General features: G+C 39.0%; 1 protein-coding gene and 1 pseudogene across 1 annotated transcript; one reads left to right on the forward strand and one right to left on the reverse strand.

The window, feature by feature from the left end:
- Positions 1–1,140: 1,140 nt before the first annotated feature.
- LOC109238996 lies at positions 1,141–2,790 on the forward strand (annotated as a pseudogene).
- Positions 2,791–3,694: 904 nt separating this feature from the next.
- LOC109238997 (RING-H2 finger protein ATL46-like) lies at positions 3,695–6,098 on the reverse strand. Its single transcript, XM_019405492.1, has one exon. The coding sequence runs from the start codon at positions 5,084–5,086 to the stop codon at positions 3,929–3,931; it is 1,158 nt and encodes a 385-aa protein (XP_019261037.1). The 5' UTR covers positions 5,087–6,098; the 3' UTR covers positions 3,695–3,928.
- Between the last annotated feature and the right edge of the window lie 13,870 nt (positions 6,099–19,968).

Genomic DNA, 19,968 nt, shown 5'->3' on the forward strand with positions numbered 1-19,968 from the left:
ACTAAGCTGATGGGAAGGGACTGTGCCCAATATTTAAATCGAAGTGGCAGAAAGTACGTAGAGAAATTGGCTTTAACAATAGGGATGGAAAATGGGGCGGGGCGGGGCAGGGCAAAACCTTAATGGGGCAGGGCGGGGCAAAACACATTTTCAGAAAATAGTAAATAGGGCAGGGCAGGGGTAGGGCAGGATTTTAGCTCAAACTCACTTGTGTGTGCTTACTTCTCTTGCTATTTTAGCCTCAACATATTTGGTGCCTCAAAATATTCTTGTCGTTTTGTTTTCTTTTTTAAATTAAAAACTTGTTTTGTTTGCTTGCTAACATTTGTTAACTAGTAGCATAATTGCAAATATAATAGTTTTATAAAATATCAAATTGTTTATTAACGATTCTACTTTATGCTAGCGAATAATGATAAAAATTTATACATTGGTTGGAGCAAGTAATTTACAGTTGTAGTATAACTCGTGAATCTGTTGCTATAAAGAAAGTCTTACGGGATAGGAGATACAACAACAGAGAACTTCAGATTATGCGCACGCTTGATTATCCTAATATTGTTAAACTAAGACATTGCATAAAAAAAATTATGGTGTGCTTATTATTGTAGTGAAACTAATAAACTGATGTTGTATTTTAAAAAAAAAAAATAGAGGAAATTAATGGAAGTGATGCTTCGTCATGCAATTTTACAGTTCACTAACTTAAGAAGAAGTATGATAACTAAAGGAAACTAACCGTTCCAGAAGTAATTTAAACTATTAGTTATTATTTGGAGTGGAACATTAATATAAGGAAAAATTTAGTCTTTGATAAATTATATAATATTAATAAAATATTTACATTTATTCAATCAATATGCACAAACAAGTTTTATTGACATATCAATTTTAAATATTTAAATAGAAAGTTGAAAAGGTAAAAGAAATTAAAGGCATACTGCAAAATAAAAAATAAAGAGAAAAAAATGAAAAAAAAATAGTCTAAACGGGGCAGGGCTTAATAGGGCGGGACGGGGCAGGGCAAAATTCTGACAAAAGGCTAAACGGGGCGGGGCAGGGCGGGTCAAAATTTTAACGGGTCAAGGCTTGCCTGCCCCGCCCTACCCTGCCCCGCCCCATTTGCCATCCCTATTTAACAATCAAACATCAAGAAGCTCAAGAGCAGGCAAGAAAGTGTAGAGAAATGGCTTTTTCTATTCACGTTGTTCTATTCCCTTTCATGTCCAAAGGCCATACTATTCCTATGTTCGATCTTGCTCGCCTTCTACTCCTTCGCAAAATTTCAATCACCATCTTCACTACTCCTGCAAATCGTCCTTTCTTCGCCAATTCCCTTTCCGACACAAACATAAATATCATCGACATCCCTTTTCCTGAAAACATACAAGGAATTCCCCCAGGTGTGGAGAGTACTGATAAACTCCCATCCATGTCCCTTTTTCCACACTTGGCCACCGCCACCAAATTCATGAAACCCAATTTCGAAAAGGCCTTAGAATCTCTTCCGTCAGTTACTTTCATGATCACTGATGGATTCCTCGGATGGACTTTAGACTCTGCAAACAAATTTGGTATACCAAGACTCTCTTATTATGGAATTAGCACTTTTTCCATGTCAATGTCTCGTTCCTCCAGTGGACTTCTTCGGACAGAATTGTCCGTCCGATGATGAGCCTTTTGCAGTCCCTGATTTCCCATGGATTAAGCTCACAAGAAATGACTTTGATTCACCCTTCAGAGAGCGTGAACCCAAGGGTCTCTTTTTTGAGTTTGCTGTTGAGCAAAGCATTGCCAACTCTAAAAGCTATGCTCTACTTATTAACAATTTCTACCAGCTTGAGTCTATTTATGTGGACCACTTTAATAGTAAATATAGTCCAAGAGCAGTCTGCGTTGGACCATTTTGTGCAGCGATCGAGCCACAAAAAGCACAATCGGAAAGCTTAGAGAAACCTTCATACATCAAATGGCTTGACGGAATGCTAGAACAGGGAAAATCAGTTTTGTACGTGGCATTTGGCACCCAAGCGCAAGTATTTTTTGAACAATACAAGGAAATTACAATTGGATTGGAGAAATCGGAAGTGAACTTTTTGTGGGTAGTCAGAAGAAATCTAGCAGAAGTCAATGATGGATTTGAAAACAGAGTGAAAAACAAGGGATTGGTGGTGACAGAGTGGGTTGATCAGAGAGAAGTTCTGAGCCACGGGAGTGTTCAAGGTTTTCTAAGCCATTGCGGCTGGAACTCGGTGATAGAGAGCATATGTGCAAAGGTGCCAATACTAGCATGGCCAATGATGGCGGAGCAACACTTAAATGCAAGGATGGTAGTGGAGGAAATCAAGATTGCACTAAGGGTCGAGACATGCGATGGGTCAGTCAAAGGGTTCGTGAAGTGGGAAGGTTTGGTAAAGCCGATAAGGGAATTGATGGAAGGAGACAAAGGTAAAGAGGCAAGGAAGAAAGTGAAGGAGATTGGGGAAGCTTCCATTAATGCAGTCAAAGAAGGGGGATCATCCTGGCAAGCATTGAACGAGCTCATTCTTGAACTAACTGCAACAAGACAGGTTTGATTTGTGTTTTTCCTGTGGGAGTATGCTACCTTCTGTAAACAAATAAAAAATTTGTGTCTTCTTGTATCTTTTATGTTTTTCCCATTATCATGTTAAAGTGGTATATTTCTTCAAAACCACTCAGTAGGGATAGTTGGCGGGCAGGGTGGAAGATTATTCTTGAAATTTTGAATGCATTTTTACACAATTGGTGCAAATTAACCTAAGGAACACGGCTACTGCCTTAATTTTCAAGTTACTAATTGCATTGATTATGAATAATTTCCATAAATTAATTATCTTTGCGAGTTACACTACAAGTGTTTAGAAGCTAAAAGATGGATTTTGGACCTAACATCACCCCAAAAGCAACTCATGAAGTGAAAATTGCCCAAAAGCACATAAGGAGACAAGAATCCATTTGCTTTAACTACATATGGAAAGGGAACACTGATTAATGTTACTTAGCAGCACAACTACTGGAATTTAAAAACAAATAGCACGATGGTTTCTAACTAGGTCATATTTCAATAAAGTGAAATAACCCATAAGTGATGCCACTGATTTTCAGCAAAGGTAATCCCACTGCTTTGGATCCCACCACTGTCTCAACACAAAAGATTGTGGTCAAACACCCCTACCCCATGCCCCTTTCATCCAATGAAAAACAAGAAAAAGAAACTGAAGACCACAAATATATCAAGATGCTTCAGGAAAAACAAGAGAATCTTTTATTTTCTAGGAATCAAGATAACCTAGTGGAGTTTCACTTCTCTGACACTCACTGTGTTCAGAAAAGAAAGGTAAAACGAAATAGTAGATTACAGAATCTTGATTGGAGAACAACAGACCAAGCGTCTGTTTCTGACCGTTGTATTTTCCTCATAGTTTTGGAATATGACCTTTTTGTGGTTCAGGACAGCATACTTCTAAATGGGCTATATTCCAATTCTGGTCATTTTTAAAGGTTGTTCATAACACCGACAATGATATTGTACATCAACTCTGATCCTAGCTCTCATGGGTTAGATAGCACCTCAAACTTATTACCATATGAATGCTTCTCAACTACATTGTTATGAAGTAAATTTGACAGCTGAAATTATCAGGATGCAGCAAACAAACCAATGTCATGTGAGTCGTGTAAAATAGAGTAATAGCATTTCAAGAATCAATAGATAACACATGAACTATATTTTGTAGGACTTCAAAGAGACAAAAAATAAAACAAAAGCCATCAACTGTACTGTCGAGCTTGTTACCACGTTAGCACTTTGTTCATACAGCATCTCAGAGAATTCCAAACTAAGGACTAACCTCTATGCCATCAGATAACAGAAAGATCAACAAGGAGAAGCGAATCAGAATGTCCGTTAATTGCTTTCTGTTTTTGCCAACCATGGTAAGTCAATATTAGGAGGTGGATTCCCCATTTGGCATTCTGAAGAACTTGCAAATTTTCCCTTCTTCGACCAAAGCCAAATCTTGGAAAAAGAGTAGCTATCAGTCTTCGTTCCAATACTTATCCTTTTCCCCTCCCCATCCGTTTCAGTTGATAAATTGGCACAGCGTTCATGCAACTTGGCAAGCTTCACATTGCATGCATTTTGCTCATTGCTCAAGTCTACCTTAAGATTAAACTCACCAACTACATACTGATATGAGCCCAATGAATAGCATCTCCTTGCATCCAAGTTACTACTACTAGTCTCTCCCTCTCCCTCCTCTGCCCCAACATTCAATTTTCTAAACTTACCAAGTCTAACAGGAACGGTTGCTTTATCAACTGCAATTTCCTCTATTTCAATTGTTTTCTGAGCAGCAGATAACCCATGATCTCTATTGACATGACATCCGTCATCTTCTTTAGGGTCATCAAGATCAGAGATTGGACTCTCCGATAAGAATCTGGGGTCAAAAAGGGTTCCTCGACATAGTGGGCACGTTGAGTTTGTTAGGAGCCAAGTATCTATACAATTGATATGGAAAGCATGGCTGCAAGTTGGCAGTAACCTCAACTTGTCCTTATCAGAGAATTCACACAAACAAACAGCACAATCAAAGGGTTCTTTAGGACCCATAACCTCTTTGTAAACAAAGACAGGTAATGCATCAATAAACGCTTGATCTAGACCAGAGTCATGTTGATGGAAAAGTTGCTGCAACTGTCTTTGCAGAGCCTCAGAGCTAGAAATTTCAAGGCTTCTATTAGTCTGTGGTGAGGCTGAAGAAGAAGGTTTCTTGATAAGAAATCTAACAAGCAAGTGGAGAAGACCTGATATGAAAAAGATAACAGCTAATATGACTATAATGATAAGAACAGCTGGACTAATTTTGTTGCCAGAAGAGGATGAATGGCCTGGTTCTTTGTGAAGATTAGAAGTTGGACCAAATGAAGAATGAGATGGGGGAGATAGATGAGGGGAATATGCAAAGACACCACCTTCTCTATGTTGAATCCAAGACATTTTCAAATGGGTATGCCCAAAATCCAATCTTTGTGCTCTAACTTCTGTAAATAAACAGATCATCTTAGCACATTCCAAGAACCAAAATTGGAACTTGCTAATTATTTCCACTATCTCATTACCAATAACTGCTGTTGCATTAGAAGTTGCAGCAATTTTTCTACTGGTTTCAGATGAAAGCACAGTTCAAAAATTGTGCAAGGACATAATATGGTGCCAAATTACCTAGACAGAAAAAGTTAAAAGGCCAATTCTTTACCTGACTGGATTCCCACGTAGCTACCATTAGCAAAGACTGAATACTCAAAGACCCTTTAAAGAAAATGGAGTCTTTTCTTGCCCCAGAAAACACCTGAGAGGTTCAAGACTAAGGTGGATCTTCGAAGCTCTTATGTGGAAGACACAAAAGGAAAGTTTGAATCTTTGAGCATGTACACCTCTAACTCTCTGTATCTGAATTTCTTTCTTATACAGCTCTTGCCCAAGCAAAGTATACATACAACTATATATATACTGACAAAGTGGGTGTATGAACTAGGGGGTGAGATATTGGGGTGTGGGTGTTCTGAACTGGAAAAAGAAAGAGACAGATATGGAAGAACCAAAGGGTGGCAGGGACAGTCGTAACTAGTCTCCAAAAATAAAGACTAAAAAGAGCAAAGAATGACAAAAAGAAATGGGGCTGATTGCCTTTTATTTCTCGATAAAATTGAAAGGGAAAAGTGGAAAAGAAAAAGGGAAAGTAGTATGGGAAAAACAAGTTTCAAATGCTCGCTCGCTCCAAGAATAACGCGCGTTAGTTTTGGCAATAATGGCTTTACTTAGGTTTCCCGCCACTTATTTGCAGGGAGATTTGCAGAAATTGGATACTTCCATGTTGGTGTTCAAGTCTTTTACCTGCTTAAGAAATTTGTAACGAAATAGTCATGGATCTTATTTTAATACACAAGTCTTACTAAGATTTGTAAACTTTTGATAGCTGAATTGCTGAAGAATTCGAGGATCGAGCAACTAACTCAGGAGTTTAGCGGAGAAACTCGAGAATTTCGGTAATGGCGATGAAGAAGATTGTGAAATTGAGAGAATTTGAGAGAGAAGAAAGTTTAGGAAAATTGTAACATCTTCTTATTCATTTCCATGTATGATACAATGTTTTTATACGAATGAATGTGTACAATTTGTTTAATAGAATTTGTTATCCTAACAAACTGCCACAACTAACTTCAACTGACGTGGCACTCTAGCTAATTAACTGATTTTAGGAACTTGAACTTGCAACTGTAACTTGCTGAATTTGGGTTGTATTTCGTGTATCAATACTCCCTCCTGCAGAAGATCCTTGACCACAGAGATCAAAGTGAAGAAATCGAATCTGCAGTACAGTCAGGAATTCCCAAGTGGCACAATCAGCTGGCAATTCCTCCCATTTAATCAGGCCTTGAGCGACAACCTTGTTTCTCTTTTTTACAATTCTTCTCTGCATTATAGTTTCTGGGTTTGGGCAATGTGGGCTAGCAATATCAGTGCTAGGGGGTAGACAATTTGAGTAGGCAACTGATAGCATTTCTTCAGTAAGGACACATGAATTGTAGGGTGTATTTTCACTGATGATGGGAACAAGAGTGTGTACGCAATTGGTCCTACCCTCTTGGAAATCCAGAAGGGGTCATAGTACTTTGCAACCAACTTGTGAAATGGTTGTGCTGAGATAGTAGCCTGTTTGTAAGGTTGAATCTTCAATATACCCAATTTGTCACTCCTATGAGAATCAGCTAATTGCTTTATTCTCACCTGAGCTCTCAATAAATGATGTTGAGTAATTGCAACTCCAGCTCCCTATTTAGCAATGTATTATCAACTTCAACTGAAGTCGACTCTCCTAGCAAGTAGGGAAGATGTAAGGGAGGAGGTCTTCCATATATAACCTCATAAGGAGTAGTTTTGATAGCAGAATGGTAAGATGTAATACACCAATGCTCACCATAGGTAAACAAGGGCACCATTTGGAGTTGTCGTTAATGTTTTATACCTCAATACCACACAAGAGAGGGTGATTTGTGTGGTGTCTAATTTTCGCGTGCACTCAATTATAGAGGATCCGGTTCTTCTATGCGTTCCTTAATCTACTATCGCAGAATAAATAATGCAGAAATTAAAGAACACGAGTATTTTTACGTGGAAAACACTCGGCTCAAAAGGTGAAAAAACGAAGACCTACTTCCCAGTAGGATTTTTCTCAACACTTCACTACAACTTTAAGCCAAACAACAATGTTTACAAATTCTTGCAAACCTAAAGATTAAGTCTCGGGTTGTTGCAACTGCTTCAAGTTAACTTTAACCTAAACAATACAACTCAAGTACCTAATACAATTGCTTCTAAAGAAAAGCTGAAAGGTACAACCCAAAAGCTCGTACTACAATTGAACTAGAAAAAGATAGACACATGGAACTGGTTCTTCAATCTAGTTCATGTAGTTTCAGGTTCGCACTCTTGAAACTCATAGGAATTGCTCAAAAAATGCCTTGCTATTTTGCTCTTAATTCTTTCTTAACTTCAGCGTGTGTGTGTCGCCTGTAAAAGAGAATACGACTAATATATATAAAGTTAGTAGTATTAGGATTAACTAGAAACCTGATGCTTTACTCTTCCTTGGTGGAAGATTTATAATTATCTTCAACTTCTAACTGTTTCCTTATCTTAGATAGAGTTCTCTTCAAGTAAGGGTCTTGTTACTCATCAATTATGCAATCTATTCGTTCAGGGAATATCAGAAATAACCACGTATACTTATCTCTTGTACATGCATGCCTTTTGCATAAATCTGACCGTGATCTGTGTACACTATCCATGGACCTGGTTCATGCATGTGTTCACTTGTCAATCATCAAAATCAAAATCGCTCAAGTCAACAAATTTCCCCATTTTGATGATGACAAAACTTTGTGTTTTTCAGAAGAAAGCATGGAAGCATGAAACCAGTTTCAACTTAGCTCAACATCAAACACAATGTCAGAACACTTTCCATTTAAGGTCACAAATCATCAAGGACCAGGTTCATTAGGTTATAAACATCACACTCCAAAGCAAAAGAACACCTTATCTTTCCCTTTTTGGCATCGTCAAAAAGTTGCATAGTTAAGTCAGGTAACCAGATTTTACCAGATATTACTCATGGACACTGGGTCTACTTCAAATGTAATCATGGATTCAATATTATCTTTTTCAATCTAAGGATATAATCCATCTAAGAAATATCAACATCAAAGAATTTGAGTAAAAGCATTACATTTTATTGATTGATAAGATCCAAAGCGTAAGAAAAATAAAACAACACATGACAAACATCTCACGACACGAGCTGACGACAGTCATGCAGTACTATCCCATTAAGGACAGGTTTTCTTGTTCATACGTCAAGGGTTGGTAAGGTTTTGCGTGTTGTATCGAATTAAAAGAACTGTGAGCAAAAACAGAAGAAAAATCCCACTTCAGTCTTAGAAATGACCGGTTACTACTAGGCTAAGAAGGGTTTAAGATTGGGAATGACCAGGTTCTTGATTTTTTACCTCAAGCAGTTTCAGCATATCCTGGAGAATGCCATCATTCTTCTCCTTCTCTTTTTTCAGCTCAGATTTGAGAGAATCTTTCTCAGCTTCGACTTCAGCAAGCCCTTTGTGCAGCCTCTCAATCTTAACATCCTTCAATATTTTCTTCCACTATTTGAGCATTCTTGCTTCTTTTGGCAGACCTAGTTCTTTTAGACACAGATGAGCCCTCTACCTCGCCTCTGTTTCTTGAGAAGTCTTTCTCTTTTTAGCACTAGTTATTCCACATCCTCATCTCCATTTTAAAGAACCGGGTCCATTTTCTCAATCTGAACCACTTCACTTGGCTTACCAGCCTTTTCTTTCCTTTTAAAGCGGTTTTCATGGCACTCTCAGCTAAGGTCCTTTTCAAGTTAGCCTCACTCTGCTTCTTATGGCTCCTTGTCATTCTTCCTCTTGTAGGAGGAGTCTTTACATGGATAGAAGAGGCATCCTTTCTTTTCTAGCCACCCATACCCTTTTCAGGGGTTTTCACACCAAAAATCTTCTTCTTTTTTGGGGTTTTAACTATCAGAAACTTTCTGCAGCAGATCATGAAGGGGTTCTTTCCTAGAAGGAATAGGTTCTTGGAACCTTTTCCTCAACCTAACCACCCCCTCTGCTGCAGTAGTGTCCCCAAAACCACTACCTCCTTCTTTTTCAACAATTTCTTTCTCATCAACACTCTCTTCACTCCATAACACCATTGCCCATATTTCTTCAGTCAAGAGTGGGTGAAGAAGATCCAGCCGCTTTTTCTTCTCCTTTTCCCCTAACATCTATTTCAACACTGTCACAAGCCCAAATTCACAAGTCGTGATGGCACCTAACCCAACCCGCTAGGTAAGCCAATAATCACATGATATAAAAAAAAATAGAATAACATATGGTCTAATAACTCAATAGTGGAAGAATATCATAAAAATATCTGAGAATAAACCAAAATGCCACTACAACCAACACCAAAATCAGGTGTCAATAAGTACACGAGCATTATTGAATAACAAAGTACAAGCAAAATCCTATAATGCAACTGTCTGGATATAAGAACAACAAAGATAAAGGTAACAGGAAGAGAACTTCAAGAACTCCGGATGATATGGCATCTACCTCGTATTCTCCCAAAAGCTGGAACAACTCAAGTCATGAAATCACCTCGGCCGGATGTAACTGGATCTACACATGAAGTGCAGAGTGTAGTATGAGTACAACTGACCCAATGTACTCAATAAGTAAAAACACCAACCTTGGGTTAAAAGCAGTGACGAGCTCAGATCAATAGTCAAATGCCAAAACCGATAACTGATAACAGTTCGAAATATAAGGATAAACCATAGAGACAGTAGCTCAATGATATCAAGTTCATCTTGTTCACATTTCAGAAACTTAGGCATGCTTTTAAGTATAACAGTTAAAGCCCAACACAGATACAACAGGGATATTATCAATTAGCATGAGGAAAGTACATCTGTATGCCTACATGTCAAGTATACATGTAATCAATAGTATCATAGTGGATCCATAAAGAATATTTACACTTAGCACTGTACGGGTGCCTGCATAACTGTCCATCACCAAGCACGTAATTGTTCCAGTGCCCACTGTTGGCATGTCAAACTCCGGAGGGGTGATCTCGTCCAAGTCACACCTCTATTTAAGGTAGTGAAACGGTCGATACAATAGTAATACCCAACAAGGAGTCAGGGTTAATTTTCCACATGGAGATATAAATGAGACTTAGGAGTATATACTTTAGTAAATGATCTCGAATTATCTCAAATTGAACTTTCACAAAATTGGGTTGTTTCTTCGTCTAAATTAAACTAAGATTACCGACTAAGAATTAGAACTAGGTAATTATTTTTGTTGTTTTTCAAATGATATAAAAGGCCTAGAGCTATGACATTCGCCTAGGTATTTGTCTAACGGGTTGTAAACTTTAAAGCTTGTTTTGTTGGTCGAGGTATATTATAGCTATCAACACTCAAGTACCCACTCAATACCTCTCGGTAAGAGAGTGATTTTTACCAATTCGACTTTCTCAAGTCCAAATGGGTATTGAACACAACGTTTGATAAAAAGCTCAAGTCGGATTTTACTATCTCTAGGTTCAAGCCTTTAATTGGGACTATCAATCTCTTTATTTACCCCAATTTCTTGTTAGCCAAGTTTTCTTAGACTAAGTCTCTCTTTCTCAAGTAGAGACCAAGTCAAATAGGCATAAACTAATGTTTGCAACCATTAATTCTACAATTAAAAGCAAGAACAAGGCTAAATAATAAACACCCAACCATAAAAAAGCAATAAATTAAACACCCATTAAGTTTACACTCTAGGGTTAGGTCACAACCCTAGTGAAAATCTAGCTACTCATGCTTAAAACAGAAGAAATAGAAGAAGAAATGATAATTAAACTCATATTGATGAATTAAAATAATGAAATCTATGTTCACAAAACTCTTCTATTTATACAAAGCTGGAATTTTCGGACAAAAATGCCCTTTCGGAGGTTCTGCGGCCGCATAATTCCATGTGCGGCCCGCACTTTGCTTCAGATTAACAGGATTTGAATCTTGCGGCCGCACAATTCTGAACCGTGGCCGCATCTCTCATTTTCTACGGTCCACACATTTCTGAGTGCGTCCGCACATGGCTCTTCTGCGGACCGCACAAATGAAAATGCGGCCGCATAGCTGATCTTCTGTGCCCGCACAATAATTGTGTGGTTCACACTTCTTTTGAAGTGGATATGCAAACTCTATGAACTTTTGATCTTGCTTAGCTTCTGCGATAGCATATTTCATGTGCGGACCGCACTTTGCACTTGTCTCTGATAAGCTTGGCTTTACAATATGCGGTCGCAGATGATATTTTGTGGTCCGCACTTTGAGATTTTGTGCCTATTTTTTGTCCTTGAGTTCAGATCACTCCGTCTTGAGTTGGATTTCATCTTAGTGGCTCATTTTCCAATACTCCTGCAATGAAGCATATTTCATCCATTTTCGTGAACACAATTAAACGCTTTTGGACTAAAACGAAAGCTAAAAGGCGCTAATAAGTAGTCAAGATAAAATTTGTTCTATGATAATTGATAGGGAGTTGTGCTAATGTTGTGAGTGCATATTTGGTGGAAACGTTAGAGTTGGAATGGACGAAGCACCCTACACCTTATAGGTTGCAATGGTTCAATGATAGTGGAGAGGTCAAGGTGAATAAACAATGCATGGTCTCCTTTAAGATTGGAAGGTGCGCTGACGAAGTTCTATGTGATATAGTACCCATGCAAGCTTGTCATATCTTGTTGGGGCGCCCGTGGCAGTATGATAGGAGTGCTTTTCACGATGGGAGGAAAAATAGATACTCTCTTGAGCATAATGGCAAGAAGTACATTCTTGCACCTTTAACTCCTTCCCATGTGTATGAAGATCAAAAAAAGATGAAAGAATCAATGGGGAAACATGGGGAGTGATTAAAACGAGAGACTAAAGGGAAAGAAAAAGAGGGAAAATATGAAGTGAGGTGTGAGGAGAGAGAGGGAAGCGATGAGAGAAAGGAAAAGGTGGGGAAGAGTGGAAAAAAAAAAGCAGTGGTGAGAGGAAAGAGGCTAAGATTGAAAAAAAAAAGTGAGCCTTGCAAAAGCCAAAGAGTGTTTAATTGCAAAAAAAGAGGGGCTGCCTATTATCTTGCTCACTTATATGGAAGTTCTGCTTAATAATGATTCACTAACATCCTCTTTTCCTAGTGTTATTCCTAACCTTTTGCAGGATTTTGAAGATGTTTTTCCTGAGGATCTTCCTAAAGGTTTACCACCTTTAAGAGGAATAGAGCATCAAATTGATTTTGTGCCAGGATCACAAATTCCTAATAGGCCTGCTTATAGGAGCAATCCCAAAGAAATAAAAGAATTGCAAAGACAAGTAGAGGAGTTGCTTGATAAGGGATTTGTAACGGAAAGCATAAGTCCCTGTTCTGTGCCCGTGCTTTTGGTGCCAAAGAAGGATGGCACTTGGAGGATGTGTGTGGACTGCCGCGCCATCAATAAAATAACGGTAAAGTATCTCCATCCTATTCCTCGTTTAGATGATATGCTTGACCAATTGCATGGGTCTCAAATATTCTCTAAAATTGATTTGAAGAGTGGATATCACCAAATTAGAATGAATCCTGGAGATGAGTGAAAAACTGCCTTTAAAACTAAATATGGATTGTATGAATGGTTAGTGATGCCGTTCGGGTTAACTAATGCACCTAGTACATTCATGAGGTTAATGAACCATATCTTTAAGGATTTTCATGGAAAATTTGTAGCCGTTTTTTTGATGATATTCTGATCTTTTCTAAATCTTTAGAAGAGCATGTCGAACATTTGAAACAAGTTTGTAATGTGCTTAGGGAGCAACAATTGTATGAAAATCTATCCAAGTGCACTTTTTGTGTAGATAAGGTAGTTTTCTTGGGTTTTGTTGTGAGTTCTAGAGGTGTTGAAGTAGATGAAGATAAAATCAAAGCGATTAAAGATTGGCCTACACCTAAGAGCATTACTGAAGTTAGAAGTTTTCATGGAGTCGCCAGCTTTTATAGGAGATTTGTTAGAGGTTTTAGTTCAATTGCTGCACCTTTAACCGAAGTCATTAAGAAGGATAAGGTCTTTAATTGGGGAAAAGAACAAGAGCATGCATTTAATATTTTGAAGGATATTGTGTTCTGCTCCTTTGTTACAATTACCTGATTTTAATAAGTCTTTTGAAATTGAATGTGATGCATCTGGTAGAGGTATTGGGGCTGTTTTAATGCAAGATTCTAAACCAATCGCTTATTTTAATGAGAAGTTGAATAGGGCTGCATTGAATTATTCTACTTATGATAAAGAATTATATGCCTTGGTAAGGGCTCTTGCTACATGGGAGCATTATTTGTGGCCAAAGGAGTTTGTGATAAAAACTGACCATGAGTCTTTAATATACTTGAAAAGCCAAGGTAAATTGAGTAGAAGACATGGCAAATGGGTTGAATTCATTGAGACATTTCCTTATGTGATTATCTACAAGCAAGGTAAAGACAATATAGTTGATGATGCGCTTTCAAGAAGGTACGCTCTTGTTTCTACTCTTACTTCTAAATTGATGGGATTTGATCATATTAAGGATTTATATGTTGATGATTCTGATTTTGATGTAGCATTTTCGAAATGTTTTAATGGGCCTTTTGAGAAGTATAATCTGAAAGATGGGTTTCTTTTTAAAGAGAATAAGCATTGCGTCCCTAATTGTTCTTTGCGAGAAGTTTTTGTGAGGGAAGCACATTGTGAGGGGGCTTATGGGACACTTTGGTGTGCCTAAAATACTTGACATCCATGCTGAAAATTTCTTTTGGCCTAATATGATAAAACATGTAGAAAGATTTTGTGCTCATTGCCTTGAATGCAAACAAGCTAAATCTAAAGTGTTGCCACATGGTTTATACACGCAATTACCTGTGCCTATTTCACCTTGGATTGATAATTCTATGGACTTTGTGTTAGGACTGCCTAGAACAAGGTATGGTAAGGATAGCATCTTTGTTGTGGTAGATAGGTTCTCAAAAATGGCTCGTTTTATTCCTTATTTAAAGACTAATGATGCTTCTCATGTTGCTGATTTATTTGTTAGAGAAGTTGTTAAATTGCATGGTATACCTCGAACTATTGTTAGTGATAGGGATGCTAAGTTTTTAAGCCACTTTTGGCGTGTGCTTTGGGGAAAATTAGGAACAAAATTGTTGTTTTCTACTTCGTATCATCCACAAACTGATGGGCAAACTGAGGTAGTAAATAGAACCTTAGGAAATATGTTAAGGGTTGTTCTAAAAGGAAAATTAACTTCTTGGGGGGATCACTTGCCTATGGTAGAATTTGCTTACAATCGAACTGTTCATTCATCTACTAGTTATTCTCCTTTTAAAGTTATTTATGGCTTTAACCCCCTTACACCCCTTGACTTATTGTCTTTTCCTACAGATGAGATTGTTAGTCTTAATGGAAAAAAGAAAGCTGATTTGATAAAGACTATTCATGAGCATACGAGGCTTGCAATTGAGAGGAGGAATGAGCAAATAGCTTTACGAAGAAATAAAGGTCGAAAACCAATTATCTAGATTGTTAGTCCTGATGGAAAAAAGAAAGCTGATTTGATGAAGACTATTCATGAGCATACGAGGCTTGCAATTAAGAGGAGGAATGAGCAAATATCTTTACGAAGAAATAAAGGTCGAAAATCAGTTATCTTCGAGCCTGGTGATTTGGTTTGGGTTCATATGAGGGAGGAGAGATTTCCTTCAAAAAGGAAGACAAAATTGCACCCTAGAGGAGATGGCCCATTTAAAGTACTTGAAAAGATTAGAGATAATGCTTACAAATTGGACCTTCCAGGTGAGTTTCAAGTAAGTGCTACTTTCAATGTTGCTGACTTATCCTTGTTTGATGTAGGTTCAAATCGAGGACGAATTCTTTTCAAGAGGAGGGGAATGATAGCTCCACGGACAAGGATAAAGCTTTAGGAGCACCAAGAAAGCCATTCAAAAGGTCTCAAGCTAAGGAGAAGCAAGACAAGGTTTTGGGGCTTCAATGGGAGATCAAGAAGGCGCTAATGGTGGAAGAAGAGCTCAAGAATTATGGAGAGGATTTTGCTAAGTGCTACACTCATTTCATGGTCCAAGTCCAAGTCCAAGAGGAGGTAGATTGGAGTCCAAGCACCAGCTAAGGAGGGCCTAAATTAGGCGCCTAAATCAACTCACAAAGGAGCCAACTTGGCACCCAAGTCAGCTCAATGAGGGGTAGCCAAGACATAGGAGAAGGAGTCAAAATTCCTTATTTTGTTTCCTAGTTTGTTAGGACATATTTGATGTTTTCCTAGATAGTTAAGGTTTTGTTTTTCTTTTCCTAAGATTACTGGAATTACTTCCCAAGATTGACTTGGTTTTTGTTTCCTAGAGTTTTACCTTTTCCTATGGTAGTTGGACTTGTTGTCCAAAGTAGTTTAGGAATTTATTTCCTTGTTTTGTGGGTTGAATTTCGTGACCCCTTTCCTATATAAAGGGGTATCTTCTTTGCTTTTAGATTCAGACTATTATCAATAAAAATTATGGGATTTTTCTTGCTCTCTTTTGTGTGGCTACTCTTGGATTTATTCTTCAACCTTCAAGACTCAACTTAAGGTTGTACGACTAAACTCTTTCGAGATCTTAGATCACTTCTAGGTATTCAAGAATGGTGATAAGTTTAGGCTTATTGTTGTTCTTGTTATTCTAAAAGGGTTGGGTTTCACAATCTATCTCTTATTTTTAATTCTCTACCAAAGGCGATTAGTTCTTTGTTAGCTAATTGTTGTTGTTAGGATTCAACTTCAAGAATAGAATTCTTGAATTCAAGAAACTCTTTCTTGAATTCAACCTATCTTTAATTTTCCGTCCTTTTTCATTTTTTATTTTCTTTTAGCTTCCGCACGTTTGTTGATTCTCTTGTTTTTCTTTAGTAATTCTTGAATCCCCTATCATGTTGTTATCATCACCTCTCACACAGCTGGATCGTTAAAGAGGATAGAGTTGAGGGCCCACAACAACCATATTCAAGATTGAAAATCACTAATGGTTCGACTAAACCACCTGATGATTGCTTAAGTCAACACAAGTGTCAGAAGGTCACTAACTAGAGCTATTTCTTTCAAAGAACTTGTGTTTAATCATAAGCACGTAGTTAAGTGTGTTGGTACCAAGTGAAGCATGTTTGACTCTTCGAGTGAATCAGGTCTTTTTATTCATTATTACTACTATTCTTACTTAAACATCAAAAACAGCATCAATCCCTTAAGAAGGTTGTCACGCTATCCATCATTGGGAAGAGTCACCCGGTTCACACAAAAACTACCTTTAGAAAGAACTGTGGCATTAAGAAAACCAAGGGCTTATTGTCCACTTAAACATAAAAAGAACTATTAGATTAAAAAGAAGCTATTAAATTAAACATTGACTACTAAGAAAGCAAAATAAAGAAGCTAGAAAGCAAGCTACTGAAAGCATAAATGAATATACAAAATGAGATAGGGAAAGAGAAAATATATACATCAATAGAGAGAGAGAGAGAGAGAGAGAAGAATATGTACATAATAAAAAGAAAAGGAAAATGTTATCAGTTATTACAAACCAAATGTCAAATCATCCAAATATCAAATAAACTCCAACCCCCCCCCCACCCCACCCGAATAAAAATAAGCATAAAGAGGATTCCCTATGTGGCCTTGGACATCTCTGTGTCCATAGCAGCGTCACCTCTCTCAGGCTTTTCCAACTGGATCTCATCATCCTCGACTCTGCGAGTAGCTGGGTTGGCGAACATCTGTCACACCGCCTCAGCAGTGTCGGCAGCCAGGTCTGGCTCCTCAGACTGGCCAGCTGGTGCCACTGGTGCTGATGGTGCTGCTGGATCTACTAGTGTTGTTGGATCTGTCTCTATCAACATATCTAATGGAAGGTATACAACGGCTGCTATCTTGGTGACCTCTCTCCTCAATTATCTACTGACTTCTTGGATGCTTGGGATTTTCTCATCTTCTTTACCTTCTTTCCAAGCTCCTCAAGTACTGCTCCATGTGCTACCAAAGTGTCCATGATAGTCTACTGGTTCTCCACAATCTTTTTCATAGTGTCTTCCATTGACGGAGGAAGCTGGGGTACCGGGGTAGATGTATGTGCTGCAACAACACTGGATAAGTCAGACAGCTTTGCGCTAGCTATCTGCATCTAGTTGTTGAGGCTCGCTAGTGTTTAGGAGACTCGCAACGGAGATAGTGGATGAGTGGGCATAGGCACCCGCCTCAAAGTCGAAGTGGAGGGAATTGAAGTTGAAGCCCTAAAGAATGAGGTGGAGGCATGGCAATTTCACTAGTAGAAGGCCCTGTTGCAGTGGAAGGCATGTCTGCTAACTCTGCAGCTACCACCGAAGGCTCATCAGACTGGCCTACGGTAGTAACCGGATGACCCTTATTCTTCGGGTTCCTTGGGTCCTTCAGAGAATACCAAGTGAAGGGCTTCGTTGCCCGAACCTTTGTGTCAAAACTCTTTGACTCCACCCTCACATCCGTATGGTACTCCGCGTTAGTGTTGAGATACGGGTAGGAGCTGTCACCTTGCCTACCAACCAAAGACAAGTTTGCCGACATCACGGAACCCACATTGATTGGGTACCCGGCCATGATAGAAGCGACTAGAACTACCTGTGGGATTGGGAGATTTGTTTCATTTTGGCATGGGTCTAGTCTGCTACACACAAATGTCTGCCACCCTTTTGCCTCAAAATTGAGGGTGTTCCACTGAATAGGAACCACTACTGTGATCCATAGTGGTGGTGGTCCCGGAGCTGCCAGAATCTCAGCTAGCCATGGGCGAGCTGCATCACCCAGTGCGAACTTCTCCAAGTATTGCACAGGCTCCACATCCTCAAACCCTAAATATACGTTTATGGTGCTCTGATTGAACCTCACTTTCGTCACCTTGGTACCCTTCTTTATATGTGCCACATTGGCGTAAAACTCTCGGACCAGGTGCTCTTTGACATCCACCACACTTTGGGTGAACCATGTCCACCCCTTTATGCTCCCAGAATTGTCTCGACACTGTCGGGTTGTATTTATATAGATCTTTCAACAAAAAATGATGCTCAAGAGTGAGAGATCTTGACGGACACCGCTCTCGGAATCTATTAGATGTAGTCAGACTGACGAACCTATCTTCCCAAACTTCTTTCTTCTTCGACCTCTCAAGGCTGGCAACTCTGGTATCACCCCCTTGGCCATCATCGAGGATATCATCCTCATCCACTGTAGTAGCTGGTGCGTCGGGGGAATGTGTAGATGAGGGTCCTAAATCCTGACTATCACCTTTATAACCCTCGAAAGTGCTCTCTGAGGTGGAAGTTTCATCTCGGAGCTGATATCTCCCCTAAAGTTGTTGTGTCTGTGATTGAACATCGGGCTGCTCTTGAATAGAGTCACCCTTCGATGCTCTCCTAGACGGTACATATGAACTTGATTCAACGGGCTCTGCACCTCTACCTCTCCGGCTGTCGCCTTTTTAGATATAACTCTTTTAAGGGCGAGTGGTAAGGTACTCTTGCCTCGGCCTCGGGAGGGTTCACCCCTTCCCTTTGATGTGTCACCACGACCACATGACCTAACCATTTTTTGCAATAAATAGCAACAGGAGTCGGTTCTAGTTCAAGTGCAGAATAGCAGACTGTTGTAGAACAAAATATGTTGCAGGGTGGGAAAGTGCGGCCACAGGTGGGGTTGTGCGGACTGCACTTCTGAAGTGCGGTCCGCACAATTTTGAGTGCGTCCGCATAGTGGGTACATCAAAAATGGCAACACTCTAAGACAGAGAATGCTGAAAGGTTACAAGTACTTTACTTTATGTTTTGATGATCTAACAAACTTACTATCCAGAACCAGATAAGGAACCCGTTACACATTCACAAGACCTCAAGATCACAAGGTTCCAGGTTGGGATTCAGCGTGGAATATGATTCAACTCCTCAGAGTGGAAGGAACAGCTATGGAACCAGGTCCCTACCAGTTCCCGAGGAGACTGTACGAAGTCAACTCTACAGCTGGAAAGTTGCTGCCTGCACACGCTACAGTGCAGGAACAGTGTTGCAGTCAACTTTCCAGGGAAGAATTTTTACCTACCTTGCTTGCATCATTACATATGATGTCACACATATATATATGCATTCAAGGGAGGTAAAATAAAGCACTTGAACACTTAGAGAACTTACTCAAGCTTACTCACGTGACCATCTAGCAAACAAGTGTCAAGTGCTTCAAGAACAAAGAACAAAACAACTACGGACCAGTTCCCACATAGAGTCATTGTATGTCCTTAGTTGAGTTGTAATTTTGTAAAAGTTCTTTAATTATAATTCATATCTAGCTTGTTTAGAAGCAATCTATAGGAACCCATTTGTAAACCTTAAACCTGCGTGTTTAAGTCTTGGCTAGAGTTAGTCAAGTTTCAAAGTCTTTGTAATAGAGTTATTACAAAGTGGCTTGTAACAGGTGTGTTACAAGTTAGTGAGGGATTAAGAGTTTAATTCCTAGGTTGCATAGGTTGTAATCTGAAAATTGCTCAATAGTGAAGTTGAAATCCTACAAGGGTAGGTCGTGGTTTTTAATCCCGTTGAGCTGGGAATTTTCCACGTATAATTCCTCCTATCATTTAATTTCTGCTTTGCGTGAACCTAGTTCTCCATAGAAGTTGGTGGACCCTTACATTCTATCAATTGGTATCAGAGCAGGTTCTTTCTATCAGATTAACACCTAGAAAGGATCC

Source organism: Nicotiana attenuata, unplaced genomic scaffold (genome assembly GCF_001879085.1).
Source record: "Nicotiana attenuata strain UT unplaced genomic scaffold, NIATTr2, whole genome shotgun sequence".
NCBI classification, from domain to species: Eukaryota; Viridiplantae; Streptophyta; class Magnoliopsida; order Solanales; family Solanaceae; genus Nicotiana; species Nicotiana attenuata.

What these genes read in the sequence shown, in the direction of transcription:
- LOC109238997 (XM_019405492.1), bottom strand. Translation starts at nt 5,086, where the DNA reads ATGATCTGTTTATTTACAGAAGTTAGAGCACAAAGATTGGATTTTGGG.